The sequence below is a fragment of the Cotesia typhae genome, unplaced genomic scaffold (genome assembly GCF_013202065.1).
Source record: "Cotesia typhae breed Kobodo isofemale line unplaced genomic scaffold, CoteBio_Ctyphae contig_119, whole genome shotgun sequence".
Taxonomy (NCBI): Eukaryota; Metazoa; Arthropoda; class Insecta; order Hymenoptera; family Braconidae; genus Cotesia; species Cotesia typhae.
Window position 1 is genome coordinate 2,013,002 of NW_027423712.1, and position 18,088 is coordinate 2,031,089.

Here is an 18,088-nt window from a genome sequence, read left to right on the forward strand (position 1 = left end):
CTTAATTTTTAGATGAATCACCGCAAGGAGGAATGACCAGTTAAATATATTACATAGACAATAATGAATGAGCCAGACGTCTCGGCGTCATTGTAGCATCGTAATAGATTTAATAAAATAACATTCCGACAACGTATTATGTCCATCACTAAATATGTATGAATGCACTTGATAAAAGTTTAATTCCGGTGTCTAAAACTGAAACTAGTTGTCAGTACATTTATTACAAGACTTTAATTTAAAATTCTTCTTAACTTAAAAATTTATTTAACTATCTTTTAATGTTCTCATCTTACTCTTCACTCTCAGATATTCTTAGTTTACTCTTAATAATTTATTAATTTATGTTACTAATAATTTTACTTACGCTCAATGCTCTCGTTGAGTATGAAAACATTTATAACTATTTTTTGCCATATAATTAATTAAAGATATTTTAATTAAAGTAACGAAATATTCAACAATAACTAAATATACTTCTATCTTTTATTTCTCTTGCTATTCCTTTTTTTTTCTTATTTCTTCTCATAAAAATTTTCACTGAAAGCTTAAAAATAATAATAATAATAAATAAATAAATAAAGTTTATCGCTCCTAGCAAAGAGTTGACAATAAGTGAATTCATGCATGAAATATAATTTAAAAAGCTGAGGAAAGCTGCATAATTTATAAAAAACGCAATTTACATGTAAAAATTGTCACGTTTGTTAACATTAAAAAATTTCATTATACTTCTATTTCCTTTATTTCTTTTTTAACTTTTATTCGGAAAAAAAAAATTCTCGGCTTTAGTTTTTCTTCGTTTTCCTCCCGCTGTTTCATAAAATTTTTCTCTCATTATTAAATTAGCAAGGTGGAAATTTTTCCATGCAGAAACGCCCCGATAAAAAACCCCGAAAAATAAAAAGAAACAAAGTTTTATTGTTATTTTTAACATGAAAGAAAGTTGAATTGTATATTATTGATTTTATAAACTGTAGTGTCATAAACTTTTCGAACTTAACAACTGTAATATAATTATAATAAATAATGAAAGATCAATAATGAACAATTGAAAAACCAACACCTCATTTTTTTCTTTGGTAACTCTTATTGTTATAAATATTAAAAACTTTTATCTTACTTATAATTTGATTTAAAAAGTTTAAAAGTCCAGCCCGACTTTTAAACTTTTTATTGTACAAAGGTAAAACTGAATATTAAAATATATAATATTTATACATTTTATCGAAGTTTGTGTTAATTATTAATAGATAAACTATTGTAACAATTTGATCAATTGACGGTTTGATTTTCATAGTAATTGAACTGTTGAATTAAATTAAATTGAACGACAATTCTTGGAGTTTCGACATTCCACTTGAAAATGCAGCTCTCTAACTTGATCGTTTATTAATTTGCTTATCGACGTCATGACCGTGTGTCTTTGGGTTACGAGTTTAATTATATGACTTTGGCTTGGTCTACCGCCCTTTATTATGTTTGTTATCCATTGTTTACCTAACTCTGAATAATATTAAATTTGTAACTTTCTGTGTGACTTTTTTATTTATATAGAGTTTTATTTTTTTCATTTTTAAAATCATTTAAAATGTTTGATTTATATTTAAAATAATTTTCTTGAATCAAATTATTTTTTTTTCGCGCTGCGCTAAACAAAGTTGCCGCTTTTCGCCTTCGTTAGATAAAAAAAAATAGTATACAGCCCTTAGGAAGTAAAAAATAAAACCTCAGATCACATGTTTGTTGACCTCAGCTTCGCTCGGCCAACAATTACATGTAATCTGAGGCTTTTCTTATTTTTCTTCCCAAGGGTCGTAATATACTATTAAATCAAAACAGAAAAATTTTCAAAAATAACACAATTAAATAATTTAAAGATAAAAAAGGAAATATAATAAAACAGAAGGTAGCAATTTGATTTTTGGTTCTTTTGTGGTTACTGAGATTATATATAAACAAAATTAAATCTAGTCTGCCTTTGTTTTTTTATTAACTTAGTAGTTGAAGTAAATTCTGTTTGAATTCAGAGGAATATCACGTTTTCAGAAGAACTGTTATTTATCCCTTTGTGATGCTGTGAATAGAGTCTGGCGCCACGCTTTTCACCGGAATAAGACGACAATAGAATAACGATGTTGGCCGCATCCCCGAGAATTAGTTTTGTACCATCTACTTTCTGTTTCATGTATATATCATATATATTCATTTCTTTCTTGCTTACTTTCAGTCATTTTTTCTATCTCAGTGTCCTCAGCATGCACGTCCTAGATACAAAAGTAAACTCTTATGTACGCCTTGTCTTTGTCAAAAAAATCTTGAACCACAGTCGTGAACCGCCAGTTGTCAACTTTCTTTCCTTCCAGAGCTTTACACTCCATTATTATCAGCTTTGCTTCCATTCGCTTCGCCATTTCAAAGAGCGTCTTTCTGATATTGGAATTTGATCCTCTCTTTATGTTATCAAAATACAAATATGTGCTTTTCAATAAATATTTTCACTGCTATTTCCATTATATTAAATTTATTAGATATTAAAGCTCTGCATAGCAAGCGAGAAAATGTTCATCTGCATAGTTTATTAATGCACTGTTATGCCTCGTGATGAAAAGGATAGAAAAATTTATTATGACTATGATAATATAAAATGTTTATACCAAGTGGAATTTTTTATAACTCTATTAAACTAATATAACGTATAATTAAATTTTGAGCTTAATGTTTCAATGTTTTTAGTCTAGACATCTTGCTGGTGTATAAATATTTAATTAGTTTATTCAGAGGATATTAATGCGGCCCTTTTCCGCAGAAATTAATTTTCTCTTTCATGATTCAGTTTACGTTCTAGAAAATTAACTTAAATATTTAAATTAACTAATATTTTTAAAATAAAAATAACGAATAACAATTTCTGATTGCAATGCAAAAAATTAACAAACTTGATATAAATATTTTGAATTTAATTTAATAATTTTTTTAATGTGCTTACAGTTTCTTTTTATTGAAAAAAAAAAAAACAAAAAATTATAATTTAAACTTAAATTTAATCTTGATGACAGACTGTTCCAAAGTCGACTCAATTATTGACAAAATCTTAGAATATTAAACACGGAGTCAATCTTGTTAAACCACAAAATCAATTGAAACAAAAAAGTACTTCACCTGTAACTTATTAAAAAACGAACGTGCTAAAATATTCATTATAAACTTTTTTCTCCATCTACTTTAGCTTTCCCGAGCAAACTTTTATCAGTTTGCAACAGTAATCCCCGGGGAATATTTTCCATCGATATTTAAACGATTATAACCCACAGCATCAGTAAACCCCCAGCCAATTATTCAAAATAATTAATCTTAAAAACAATCCCCAATCATAATCTAGCTATTGTTTTGTAATATTTATAGAAGAGATTCTCGGATATTCATTTTTATCCTTTATTATTTTCGGTTCGCTCACTTCTTCTTTTTTACTCTTACTTTTTAGTTCAACTTTCGCCCCAATAACTCCCAAAATTTCTTCCGGGCCAAAAGTCGCCGCGATTGGACTGCAATCATCAGCCTTTGATTTCTTTCCTTTGATTTTTTCAGGAATTTCAACATTGCTACTCAAATTTGTGGTATTTTCCGGCCCAGCTGCATCAGAAACAGAAAATTTAACCGACATTTTCTTTCTAGCTAGATCTTTCCCACCAATTGCCGATAGTTTTTGATGCTCAACGATTTTATCAGCCTGGAAAACGCCCTCGAGCTTCCGCCTGTTTATTTTCCTCAGCTCCTTCTTCAAAACATTCGGCTTTGCATTATTTAGCATAAAAATGAACTCTTTCTCCTCTCTGCTGAGTGTCTTTTCCAGCGGCAGTAAATTTTTGGGCAAGCCTGCATACATTTCCTCAACCAGCCCTTTAATTTTCGCCTCTTCAAACTCTAACAATGAATCCCTCTCGTCAGCATCCTCAATGTCTTCATATTCATCGTCGGTAGCTTGTTTGGATCCTATAACAATATAATGCAACATGATAATAATAATAATGATAATAAATTCATTATAATAACTTAATAATCCAAAGCAAAGTATTAGTTTACAAAGCATCGTTAAAATGAGTTTCGTAACATAAACCTTCCGTAAATTAAATGCATAATATAAACTACAAAACATATTAAATCATGCGGCTCTTTGATATCGTTTAAAATCAAGTCCTTCTCCTATCCATTCGACATAGTCATGTAATCTTTGTTATAGATATTTTGTAGGTACACTGAAAAGCAATGTACTATAGATACTGCTTGATGCTATATTTACTTTATACTCTGTTATGTAGCGTTCAGTAATTAGTAAGCACGAACGGGAGCTTTTGAGTGTAGGTGTGAAACTACTGGACAAGTTAACTTAATAGTTAGGCATCCAGCCAAATTTCCTTCCGCTATTATAGTCCAAAATAATCTTTATTTATACACAAACTTTCTTCGCTAAAATTATTCACTGGTAAAACTTATTACCTTCCTATGCACGAGCAATTTTCCTCGGCAATGGAAAGCAATTTAAACAATAATCACTAATTTTGGTGGTTATGGGTCTGTGACTTCTATACAAGGTTTTAAGATCAAAATAGAGCTTGGAAAATCAAGATATTCACTAATTTTTTTTCCCCCATATGTTTTAATTGAAGATAATTTTAGATATTTTTTTTTTTTTAGAGTCAGTTTTAACTGCTGTGATCATACCGCTGACTTTAACTGTTAAGAGTGGTACGTTGGGGTTTTTTTTATAAAAATTTTATTTCCAAAAAATCTTCAAATTTTAAGATTTTTAGATTTAAATCAATACTTTAAAAATTATTCATGTTGCGCACCGAAAGTAGAACATTTAAAAAAAAATCTGTAAATACCTTCATTTTTTATTTCAATGGCTAAAAATAGGTGAACCTTCACTAGTGTATAATAATTCAATATGAATATTAAATTGATAAAATTTATCTTCGCAGCTTATATCTTCCAATCAATAATTCAAAAACTTACTTTACTTTATTAATAAATAAAAATGCTAAAAATGATTATCATGAATAAACGATGATTCAACTAAAGGTCTAAAATCTATGAAAAAAAAAAAAAAAATAGGTCGCTATAAACGTGTAATTTACATTAATAAAATAATTCCGCGAAAGAGCACGATGATAATAAAAGCGATAACGCAAGTGAAGTACATAGAACAAATAAATGATAAAAAGAACATTACCAGCTATAAAATCACCACAGATTGAATCACAATCGCAAGGTTGATCGCCGGGTTCAAGGATTTTAAATTTTTTATCTGGTTTAAAAAGCGGTTTCCTCTTCTCACGATACTTAAGCCCATTTTGTTTATTTCTTACAATAATTTTTTTCCCTCGACTACCAACACCACCAACGGAGTCTTTGTCATCTTCATCTGACGTCGTTTGCTCCAGATATTTTTCGCTCCCGTCCACCTCACCCTCTTCTCCAGTTATTCCTATCTTTTCTATCTCGTCAAGTATCTCCTCTGTTGATTTACCGTCGGTTTTCTCTCCCTCGACTATATCCGAGTTTTTCCTCACTATTATAATCTCTTTCATTTTAGAAAATCTGCCGGTTGTTTTCTTATCCTTAACGCCGCCAACTCCTTTAGAAGATTTCTCTTTTCGCGTTCCGCTTTTTATATTTCCCGACAACTTTTCTCCTCGTAAATCCTCCTTTCCACGCTTAATTGATGATTCTTTTATTGAAAATACAGAATAGCCTTTCCCGGCGATCGGATTTTCCCCATCGACCGCATTTGTATACTTTTCCTTTTCCTAAACATAAATTAAACCTCAGACATAAATCAATCACCTTGTAATCCAAAAAAATTCCTCAACAAACCTTCACCAACGTTTCAAAGTAATTTCTTTCATCTTCAATTAATTTCGGATCTCCAATCTGCCAAATGTCCTTAGTCTTTTTCCGAAATTTCTTTTTTACTTCTCTTTCGCTTTTTCTCCTCTCTTCAAATTTCTTATCCTTTGGCATTGACTTGCGCTGTAAACTTTTGCCCTTACCTTTTGCTGAAAATTATTTCAATAGCCTTTGTATAAGATCCACCAAAATCAAAGACTAAGCGAATAAACAATCAAACGCAGTGTACCTCTGGCAGAAAGAATAGCAGGTTCAGACTCGGCATAAGCAACTCTTTGCATAAGGAGAGTCTCCTTTAACCGATTGTCCACTGCTTTTTCATGACGACTACATCGCTCCAAGTACTAAAACAGAAACAAAGTAACGACAACAATATTTCATCCACCTTTTGTCTCATAAATTTTAACCGAAAGCTCTTTAGAGCGAAAACAAAAGTTTACAAATTATCTTTACGTCAAAGGTAGAGTATATAGGGTAAGTGTGGGATTACTGGGGTTACAAATGGATGACTAACTTTCGAGCATTTTTTAAAAATTCATTACAAGGTATCGGTAAAGTTTTTTTTTCCTTAGTCTCAAAAGAATTGAGTTTTCAGGAGAATTTTTTGTTTTCTCTCTTAATAAATAATAAAAACTCTTTATGGGATTTACTACTTTGGAATATGGAAAAAAGAAAATGGTAATATTTATTATTCTACAAAGTAACTGAGTAGTTTGTTTTATTTTTAATAAAATTATTGATGATACTATAAATACAGAAAAAAATTACAAAAATAATTATGTAAAAATTACATTACCAATATATTTTAATAGATAAAGTCGGTATTTAATATTGGGATTGATTTTCGTCACTGAAAAATTTTCTTTATCTTTTAACATATTAATGATTGTAAATAAAATTATAAGTAGTCTTTTCTCCGTGAAAAAAAAAAGAAAAAAAAAAGCAGTATTATCCACATTTACCTTCTACTTTTAGTAAATAAATAATTACCGTGGCCATGAGATTTTTATCATTAGGTCCGTTGGTAGTTAATGCCTCAGAAGCCTCAAGGATCAAAATAGTCCCGATATTATTACCGACGGCAATAAATTTGCCGAGTTGATGGGCCGCTAGTGCAGTGAGACCTTCTTTACAAACACGCGAACTAAGTACAGCGTCTTTAATCCCGACTAATACATCAAACACTTGTATCATGCCATCGTTATTTATAACGTAAAACACGGAGTAACGTGACGTGCTCCAGCATCCGCCAGCTGGAATGGATCTGTGGTGCCTTTATCCGTGTTATTTATGACAGTGATTAATAACTGGATTGTTCTGGTCCCCAGGGAAGGACTTAGACATCCCTATGTAATGTTAAGATGCGTCCTGCATTTTAAAATGACGGATATAGATACTCACGTGGTGGAGATGAGGTTGCCCTCTTTGGTGTCCTCCGCCCAAATTTTAGTAGTCCAGTCGCCGATTGTAAGAAAGTTCTTGGTGGCAAATGGATTCCTATCAATCGCAACCACGGGTCCGCAGTGGCAATCGAACCGCATCGACATTTTCTCAACCGGATTTTTACCCTTTCTGGATCCACTTACTACGATTCCGTTTTCCATTCCTGCCATAAATTTCGTCCCGATCGTCGGTTCAAAATGCAGAGACGACACTCCCACGGCTTTTACCGTGTCACCGCAAATTGGATTCTCTAAATCCATTATTAAAATCTCTGTTGGCTTTCTTAACATTCTGATATCCCACCAGCAAATAGTGCCGTCTGTTGATCCGGAAAAAAACTCAGTGTTTGTTTTTGAATTTGTCCAAAGTATGCAATTCACTGGATTTCTGTATCAGCAGATTTATTTGTTTTAATCTTTTAAAGTAAATTTAATATTTTTAAAATGATCAAAATGAAAAAACGTACACTTAATTTAACAATTATAATTTTTTAATGTATTTTAAAGTTGCATCTAAAGTTTTTGCTTATATTACTGCAGAAGCTGTAATTTTTCAATCAACTGGTTTTTTATTTTTTTTTTAAATAGATATTGCAAAAAAAAGTTCCGATCTCTCTGAACATTCATCCGGGTTTTCGAACTTTTTTTTGGATCACTAAAGATTACAAAAGTACCAATTAGCCTGAACTCTTTTTTGTACGTTTTTCGCAGAGACCATTTTTGACACTATTTTTATCAGAAAACAGACAGAGTATTAACTTGTGACTGTATTGCGGATGTGATAAAAAAATAGGCGTATCACTGGTCCGAATATCCCAGCTACAAACTTGTCCCGACATCAAACCACTAATCAACATTGACGGATCGTGAGGATTGAATTGAATGGTTAGCAAAGAATCCACAGCTTTTAAGCCCATGAATGCCACGTTCGGATTTTCTGAACAATTGAAAAAAAAGAGATTTGTCCTTGGATAGAGTTATACTCACCAGATACTCCCGATACAATCCAGAATCTACGATCAAGAATCCGCAATCCACAATTCACAATACACATGCACCAACTTTGTTCTCTGCAAAGACCTTTTTTATCAGACTTTTTTCTTTACTTACCAATATCCCAGATGTACGAACAAGAATTGAAATCTGAAGAGACTCTTTGAAACTCAGTAAAGCAATACGAGGCAGCCAATCGCTTTCCCTCATCTGGTGACCATGACAGCTGGGTTATTGGCCGTGGAATTGCTTCTGGATCTTTGAAGGCATTTACAGTTCTAAAGAAAATTATTTCATTTTCTTTCCGTTTCACAAACAGATCACGACCTCAAAGTTCCTCTTTGTGTTTCTGTTATCTGCTATATTAAATTATTTCACCTAATTCTCAGAGGCAGCACCAATTCCGTGGGGATCATGTCGTCGAAATAATTTTCGTAGATATTTACCGCGTTATTTTGCAGAATGTAGTGCTCCATCGGCTGGAAAATTTAATAAAAAATAATCAGAAAAAAAAAATATCATCAACAAAATTAAATTACACACCTCAGAAAGCTGGCGAATTTTAGGCGCCCAATTGTCGTCTTTTTCGACGCGTCTGCGATATCTGGTGACGATTTCTTCATCGGTGAAGTTAATCTCCTTGGGCCAACCTCCTTCCAGATGATTCATCCCACTCTCCTTGGTCAGAACAGTTTCTGTTTGAACCTAGGAATTCAGAGCAGAATAGATACTTTGAAGTAATCACGTGAAAACCTGTTAAATGTTTTCAGGTAGTTCGCTCATACAAAGTATCCTTTATCACGAACACGCCATTCTTACTCCAAAGTACTGTGAGTACTCTCTCAAGACAAAATTACTTTGAAACAGATATATAAAAGATAAGACTTGATACTGGATGAAAACTTTTTTTCATTTATCTTTTTTCCATTAATCATTTAATGCTCTGTACTGAGACTTAGAAAGGGGTAGAAGTAAAAGTGAGGGAGACTTTGAAAACTTTAACGGATTGAAAAAAGATTAAAGCGATTTTTACCTCGTGTACTGCAAATTGTTTTGAGATTTGAACGGCTTTGTCGACTGGGTTTATTCTTACATAATCTTTCATAGAATCATGATTCGGGAATATGTTTTCCTCCACAGTGACCTCTGAGTCATCAAAAATGCATTGTTTTCCAAATTGTGATCTCTTTTTTACAAAAACTTGCTTGATTTCCATAATTTAAAGTTCACTTTTTCGATCGATAGTAATAATTATAATAATAACAACAACGATGATGACATTTAAGGTTAAATTATTTTCTAGCAAGATTTATTGAAATTCAAATTAAATTTATATTAAAACATCGATCGTACACTGCCCGTAACGTTTTTGCCAGTAATGCGAATCCAATAACCAAATTCGAATTTAAATATTTAGAGCGTAAGTTTTATGTCGCTGGTGCTCTGATATATTACTGATAAATATTAAAGTTCGCCTTTAGTTAATTCCCAATTTGCTTTTCAATTTATCGCCGCTCAAATGTTTAATGCATTAACCAAAATAAATACCCGACAATTAAGTTTTAAAACTAAATTGAATAATTTATTGATTGGAATAAAACCGGAGAAAAAAAAATTTTGGTCAGCATTTTTATCCATTATTTTATTTTTTTATTTATTTATTTTTTTTTTTATTTTCAATTAGTTTGTTTGCCTTCTCGGGTGTACTTTAATTAAAATAAAACAAAGTAAAAAAAAATCCCTGTGTCGATGGAATTAACTGGTCTTGTTAATTGATATACTACTGGTTTTAAAAACCAACTTTTATTTTGAAATTTATTTTTTGGGGAAAATAAAAGTTTGCTCTTTGTTTTTTTAATCCCCGAAATAAATATCCAGATAATCGAAAATTCTATAAATAACAATGACAATAAAGAACCGAAAAGTTTATTTAACTTTCCATAAAATAATGTAACGCAAACAGATTCAGCAATAAACATTTGAACTAAATTTACTCTAGGTCGTTTGTGTTTTTATTTAGACTTTAAAGTAGCAGTAGGTGTTGCTTTACGGTATTCGAGGATCAGTATAATGTGTTCAATACACACGCGTCTAGATATAGAGGTATATATTTGCTTAAATGTTAGTTTAGTTGGGAATATTTGAATTGAAATTCACTGTAAGGTTTTGCTTCAATAAATAAAATGAACATCTGCTTTTTTAAACTCCCAAACTTCCCGACGTATTAACAGAGTACATTCAATGTCTAGTCTAGTCTAGTCTCGTATAAATATACAAATAAAATAGATACTGTACCAGATAAATGAGAAATGCTTGGTAAAAGCATCTCCATTGTATTGTATCGGATACCTTGTATTACCGACAAGAATGTAAAGCGCATTTATCATTAGACAAAAATGATACCCGACAGTTATCGACAGCTTTTTGCGCCGTGTAGATATATCTTTCCTGTCTTGTCTGTTATGCTCGAAAAAGAGAGTGCAGAAGCGTATAATATGTATTACTTTTTTAAAAATAAACATGATACGTCGGCTGATTAAATTTATTGATAACTTTTAATCTTGAAAGATACTCGCTGCGATCAGAAGGGAAAATTTCAGCTTTCAGCTCCGAACGTCAATCTTCACCACCTGTGACCCCGAGCTATAATATTTTAGGGCTGCGGGCAGTAAGCTCGTGTGCGGAATATTTTTAATAAGAACGGTTTTTTTTAACCTTTATTAAATTATGAATAAAGCTCGGAAATTTAGAGGAAGGAAATATGTAATTAAAATTACATGTTTTATTTTTAGTGGTTTTTATGCATGCTTTTAATGTGTAAAATTTTTTTTTTTTATAAATTTCTCTTTTTATTTTTAAAAAAATATAAAATTGCATTTTTTACGGGTGATTAATTAAAAGAAAATTTTTTCCATTTTTTTTTTTTTTTTATAACTTTTTATCTACAAAAAAACTTGTGCAAGCTGTGATAAATTTTTTCGAATTAATCTAGGTTCATATACAACGCATTTATACAAAGAAACCATCTGCAAAATTTTAAAATAAATCGTTGAAAATTTTTTAAGCTAGAATGTTTACATATTTATAAAAGTAATTTTGCGAAAAGTGGGATCAAAAAAATGAATTTTTTGAAATTCTCCCTCTCCCTTCCCTTAAAAATGTATTGATCGTAAAGTGGCACTTTGAGGCGAGGAATTTCAAAGCATGAGGTTTTTATTGACCTGAGAAAGATAAAAGAGAATGAAGGATGAGAAATGAATGACGACAGGTTGTGTTTTTATGTCTGGCTTAAATGACGCCGGTAATTTCGCGGGACATCAGACATCTTTTTCCGGTGAATATGTACCATTTCTCGGTTTTAAATGACTTGTCTAAGAAAATAGTGAGTGGTATAACTGTGAAGCTTAACATAAAAGACATTGCTCGTATAACTGGTGAATGTGCTCAGTAGAATGTCCACGGCGCTTTTGAGATTCATTATTTATCACTTGGGAATTTTTCACACGTGTTGTGAATTTAAAGAGAAAAAAATCTGGTTCAACAAGCCGACCGTGATAAAAGATTTTAGGAAGACTTAATATAACTTATAAAACTCGATGATAGGTCAATGAAAATTCTTAACAACATTGTAAACGATAATAAATAAAAGATTGATATTGACGTTGCCATAAATTAAGAGGAAGGAAAATGTTTCTATTTTTATTTTTATTTTTACTTTACTCGGCTTATATTAATGGATAGTTTATGACAGTTGGGTAAGTGAGAAGGTGTTTTTTCATCTGAAACCAAACGGGTGTTAAACATTTGCAAATCGAGCCATCAATCACCACCGAGAAAAGCTTTCGTCTAGACAAATAACAAAGTTAAGCGAAAATCGATCCCGGCTATTTAGAATCCCGGGTCAGAGGTTGAACTTTTGAATAATCAAAAGTCACCATAAAAAACATTTCAAAAAATAACATTTGTTTTTGCTGATTTTTATTGCAACGTTGGGTTTTGTGAAAATCAATATTGATTTTAACCTGAATGTGTTTTTTTTTTTGTTACAGCTTTTCGACGATGTGTATCATTTTGACCAAAAATTGGTGGCGAAGCGGTCAGCAGAGCCCCATTTGGAAATGCACAGGCGATTGGAGGGAGACCCGAGGGTGCAGAAGGCCAAGCAGCAAAGATTATTGTCACGTAGAAAAAGGGATTTCGTGGTCAAACGTGGTCCAGCGAGCTCACGCGCCATCTTGAATGATGACAGATGGCCGCAAATGTGGTACTTGGTGAGTTATTGTTTCAATTATTATTTAATATTTATCATTTGTCACTCTCTAGAATTCTTATTAATTATTATATCAAATACAAACGTTGGAAGGGTACTAAGTAGTGGGTGTTTAATATCATTCAGTGGATTAATCTGATATATGAGCATGTTTACGGTAATGGCCGGAATATGTTAATGATGTTTGACTAATGACGTGACAGAAATAATTAAACGCAGTCATAACTATTGTCGATGTTCTATTCTGCAGAATCGAGGCAAGGGACTTGACATGAACGTCCAGGGTGCTTGGGCCGATGGAATTACTGGGCATGGTGTCGTTGTCACTATTTTGGATGATGGACTGGAAAAAGATCATCCTGATATCTACAGTAATTATGTGAGTCATTTTTTTTATTCAGATATTTTTCTTAGATTTAATTTATTTATTTTGTCATTTTAATAATTTGGCCATTAATATTTTTTTTAGACATAAACACCCTTCATTTATTATTCACGATTGTTATCTAGATATTTTTATTAATGAAAAAAAAATTTTGTGAAATTGAAACTTGTTCTAGATTTTTATTCAAGACAATTAATAGAAACTTTGAGCCTGAATTATTTTAAATAATTAATTAACAATAAATATTGATCGTTATTTTAATAATAATAAATTTTAATTAGTATAATTAAAAGTGAAACATTTGAAATTTAATGTAAAATGAAATAGCTGTTTGATTAACAATTTACGGACATTAATAATTAATGTTTCAAATTTTCATATAATTAAAGCGCTTTGAGCTTTCGTTACGTCGGTACGTCAGCAAACGGGAAATATAATAGTTTAATGAGAGATAAATTATTATTTTTATAATATTTATACTGTTATTTGGATAGACGGTTAATAATTTATGTGAAAATATTGTTCGATTTATAATTAATAAAATGAAAAGCTTCTATGCTACTGATATGTTTTTTATTACCACTTTTTGCTATTTTTATTATTATTAATTCATTAAAACACTCGGATTATGATTGCGATACTAAAAATATAATATTATATCCGAGTAAAAAGAACAATGTTTAGACTGAACACATATTGACTATTAAAAAAAAATAATCAATACTAAATGCGATTTTGTTATTGCGGGGAACATTAAAACGGACAAGCTTGAGAGAATTTTTACCGTACTTTTCATCCTCGCTGCACTCCATAACTGTTATTTTATGGCGGACTGAATATTGGTAATAATTTATAAAAATAAAAACTTCCATTAGATTTTTATAACAGTCTTATCTAACTTTTAAATTGTACGTGTGTGGTAGAAACTTTTCTCTATATAATAAAATTTGCATAAAAATTTAATAACTTGGTTTAATTTTGTATTTTTTAATTAGTAAATTTAAATGTTAATCAATAATTGTAATTTTTATTAAAATCGCTGATTTCCAAAAATTCATATTCATTTATTAGACGATCTCCCTATTGATAAAATTAATTTTTTTATTGAGCTTTAGAATATTTTTGGCGGAATAAAATTTTTAAACTATCCTTTTGTTTAATATGTTATGATATTTTTCTCGTAAAATATTTACGATAAAAAAAATTTATCACTGTGGTAGCAAATAAATTTCTCTCCTCACAATAAATAGATAATTGATCAGTAAGCTCTGGCTTACGATTCATCTTACCGTGAATAATTAATAGATACATTAACGCAACAAGTTAAACCCTTGTAAATAAATCCTATTACACCAAATTCACACTATACTCGAGGGTAAATTTTACCAATGATAGTTTGTTTTAAAAATTCAAACAAATATTGGATCGAAAATTGACTTTTATTTAAAAAATTAAAAACTTCTCTCTGTACTATTATTGGTATTAATATCTACCAATTTGATAAAATTTAATACACGATACTTTTATTTACTAATTGTTTTTTTCCCAGAAACTCGGATCGTGAAAACCCGAGCTACGAGTCGTATTAGTAAACCTTTGACATATAAATATTAAAATTAAAATTTAAAAACCCAGAAAAAGTTGATATAAAAAAAAGTTTAAAGCGAGCTTAATTTATTATTTCCATTACAGGATCCACAAGCGAGTTATGATGTAAACAGCTACGACGATGATCCTATGCCGCGATACGACTACCTCAACAGCAATCGTCACGGTACCAGATGTGCTGGAGAAGTTGCTGCAACAGCGAATAATTCTTTTTGTGCCGTTGGGGTTGCTTACGGCGCTGGAGTTGGGGGTAAGTTGTGCTCTACTACTTTTGCTGCTTATATTTCTGCTCGGTTAGTAATTGAATTTGTTTTCGTGACTTGAGTCATGAGAGAAACAACTCAAGGAAATTGAAAACATTAAATTCTAAAATAAAATAAAAAGTAACTACCGAGTAATTCACTTTTTTATTTATTATTGTTATCATTATATATAATTTTTTATTGTTTTTTAAGTGAAACTTCTTTATCGACGTATAAGAGAAATTTTATAGCAATGTAAAAAAAATCGTCACGATTTTGTTGTTTTTTTTTTTTTTTTTTATCAAAATTCAGTATATTAATTCTAAAAATAACTAAAAAAATTAATTGAATAATAATTTAAAAACAAAACAAAATAAAACACAATTAGAAAATAAAATATGTATACTTCCATAATTTTTAATCATTCGTTTCTAATAATTTATTTATTCATTTTGAATTCTACACAGAAAAAATAAATTTCTTGAACCGAGAAAATTATATGGAAAACCGAAGTTATTTTAGAGCAAGAATAAATTTTCTTAGCTTAAAAACATTTAACTTCTTTCAAGAAACTTTAACTTCATTCAAGAAATTTTCAGTCTTCCTTAAGATTTTCTTAATTTAAAAAAATTTACGCTTGACTCCAGACTTTTTTTCTTTCTGTGTACAAAATCATTGCATGTCTATAAGATTAACTGTCATCATATAATTGTATCATTTTGAATAGATAATTCCAATTATTTACTCATAACTTGTGCGATTGAGTAAGTTATTAAATATCTCTTTTGAATTATTTTTATTAAGTTATGACATAAAATATGAATATTAAAGTTCGTAATATAATTTTTGTAAACTGATTTACTAATTTTTAGATTAAATAATGGCAGAGTATAAATAATAACAACAATGGTAATTATGGTGCGATCATAATTGATGAAATACAATAATTATAATAAGAGCAACGATGAAATAAATTACTCATATTATTTGTATGCATGTCTATAACACTAGAATAGCTTTAATTTCATACAGAAAAAAATTTTTTTTCTTAAGCCTTATCTCCCCAATTTCTGTAAAGTTGTAAATAGTAGGAAAATGATACGTCATAAAGAAGTTTCACTTCTTACCTGTGTACTCTGGTGCACATACATATTTTTTTTTTTTTTTTATTTTAGGAGTCAGAATGCTGGATGGTGAAGTAACGGATGCCGTTGAAGCTAGATCTTTGAGTTTCAACGCTCAACACATAGATATCTACAGCGCATCCTGGGGTCCCGACGATGACGGGAAAACAGTGGATGGCCCTGGAGAACTTGCTACCCGAGCTTTCATTGAAGGCATCACTAAGGTAAAGTCATTTTATCGGATAAGATTCACGTCGTTGTCGACAACAACAACAACAACTACAACAACAACTACAACAACAACAACAACAACAACAACAACAACAACAACAACAACAACAACAATAATAATAACAAACCTCAATAATAGTTGAGTTGTGGTATAGCCATAATAATGATAATACAATATAATAATAAGAACATTTCTGCCCTGGCGATATGTATCTCAAACTAATTTCATTGGATGCACTCAACCGAGCGATGTATAATATATAGTACCAGCCAAACAATCGACTTGACTTAGTTATATTTAATATTATAATAAATGTTCGATATTTAATGTATATCTTATGTAACAATAGACAATACGCGACATTGTTGGTGTTTCTGTTTGTGTATTCAGCTGTACGTTATATTGTATTTTATCGCATTCAGTAATCTAGTTTATATTCACTATCTGTATATTGCGTGATATCGGAATATTTCAAGTTAAAATTATGTGAAAAATTGCTGATTAGATAAATTTATTTATCGTGTAAAACTGGGGAATTGTAATTGATTAGGATATTATTCTGAAAATATTACGGTGAATTTATTTTATCATTTAGACATTTTTTTATTGTTATTATTATTATATTAAAAAATTTTTATTTAACTGTTAAATGTTTATTTATTTACAAAATTTGGGATAAAAAAAATTTTTTACCGCTCGAAATTTATATCACGTTCCAGATGTCATAAGGGCGTATACCGGCAAAAGGTCCCGAAAAAATTTTTTTTCGAGAATCGACGTAGTTTCGTTCGAAATATGCAGATATGCAAAGAAAATAATTTTATACGCCCTTATGGCTCCCGGGACCCACATTTTTCTTTTAGGTCCAAAAAAATTTCTAGTTTAGAAAAAAATTTCTTTTTGCATTTCTGTAAGTTTCATTAAAAAATAAGTTGATTACTGAAAAAAAATTTTTTTTTTCGCAACCGACGTATTTTTGAACCTACAGAAATGCAAAAAAAAAAAAAAATTTTCCAAACTAAAAATTTTTTCGAATTTAAAAAAAAAATAGAATTTTTATTATACGCCCTTATGGCATCTGTAACGCGATATAATTACAATTTTAAATAAAAATATATTTACAATTATTAAGATAGAAATTTTGTCTATAAAAAAGCTTGTAAATAAATAAATAAATAAACAAATAATTGATATTAAATATTTTACACAACTTAAGCGGTGAACATCCGGAAAAAACGATAATCTCTAAAATAAATTATCCGAATTTCTGCAGGGGAATTCCGAGCAAGTTTACAACTTCTTTAGTAACTTTCACACAATCAATTAACTTTAATGAACTTACGCATAAATAAATTGAACGGTTGATGCCAACAAAAGTTTTATAATCACGTAATTTTAGTTTTAATAACCGAGTAAGAATAAAGCGATTTTATTCCTTAGCGCATCCATTACCATTTTCATTAGACTTTACTAAAACTTAGCAATTAACCGAGAGCTTATGAATCATATGCAAATATTCAATAGCTAGTTCCACAGCTCAAGTGCATTGAAAAATGAATAACTCCGTCGGATGAAAGAAAATCTGTTGTAATACAAACCGAACAAAAAGCTTAGCTGCGCTGCAAGTTTTATTAATTAACTGAAAATCGCAAGTGACTACATATAACACTGTACAAGTTCCAGAACTTAATTACTAGTTGTAATAGTATTAATATAAAAAAAAAGTTTAGCAAATCCAAAAGTGCACGACTCATAATGTTTCAAATGTTAAATTCTCCCAGAGTGAGACTGTCTCCTCATCTGAGTTTTTTTTTTTTACTGTTTGAAACTGTAATTTTTTAAGATGAGAGAGTCGTTATTTACTATAGTAACAACTACTAAT

The 18,088-nt window shown here is 30.2% G+C and overlaps 2 protein-coding genes across 5 annotated transcripts in view; one reads left to right on the plus strand and one right to left on the minus strand.

The window, feature by feature from the left end:
* The window catches only part of LOC141529513 (furin-like protease kpc-1), an 83,829-nt gene that overhangs the window by 47,722 nt on the left and 18,019 nt on the right, over positions 1 to 18,088 (plus strand). For all 4 annotated transcript variants that reach the window (XR_012479601.1, XM_074246088.1, XM_074246097.1 and 1 more), the window contains exons 2-5: positions 12,395 to 12,616; positions 12,866 to 12,994; positions 14,693 to 14,858; positions 16,026 to 16,198. Coding sequence is in view for 3 of the 4 variants with exons in the window: in XM_074246088.1 (XP_074102189.1) it covers positions 12,395 to 12,616; positions 12,866 to 12,994; positions 14,693 to 14,858; positions 16,026 to 16,198 (690 nt within the window). In the remaining variant the exon portion in view is untranslated. The remainder of the gene's footprint in view (positions 1 to 12,394; positions 12,617 to 12,865; positions 12,995 to 14,692; positions 14,859 to 16,025; positions 16,199 to 18,088) is intronic.
* On the minus strand, positions 1,116 to 16,110 carry LOC141529524 (uncharacterized). The gene is made up of 11 exons (XM_074246106.1): positions 15,978 to 16,110; positions 8,889 to 9,050; positions 8,724 to 8,824; positions 8,463 to 8,623; positions 8,112 to 8,289; positions 7,312 to 7,740; positions 6,901 to 7,183; positions 6,140 to 6,254; positions 5,878 to 6,059; positions 5,234 to 5,810; positions 1,116 to 3,993 (listed from the first exon to the last, which is right to left on the minus strand). Exons 1-11 carry the CDS (start codon positions 15,999 to 16,001, stop codon positions 3,383 to 3,385), a joined length of 2,823 nt encoding a protein of 940 aa, XP_074102207.1. The 5' UTR covers positions 16,002 to 16,110; the 3' UTR covers positions 1,116 to 3,382.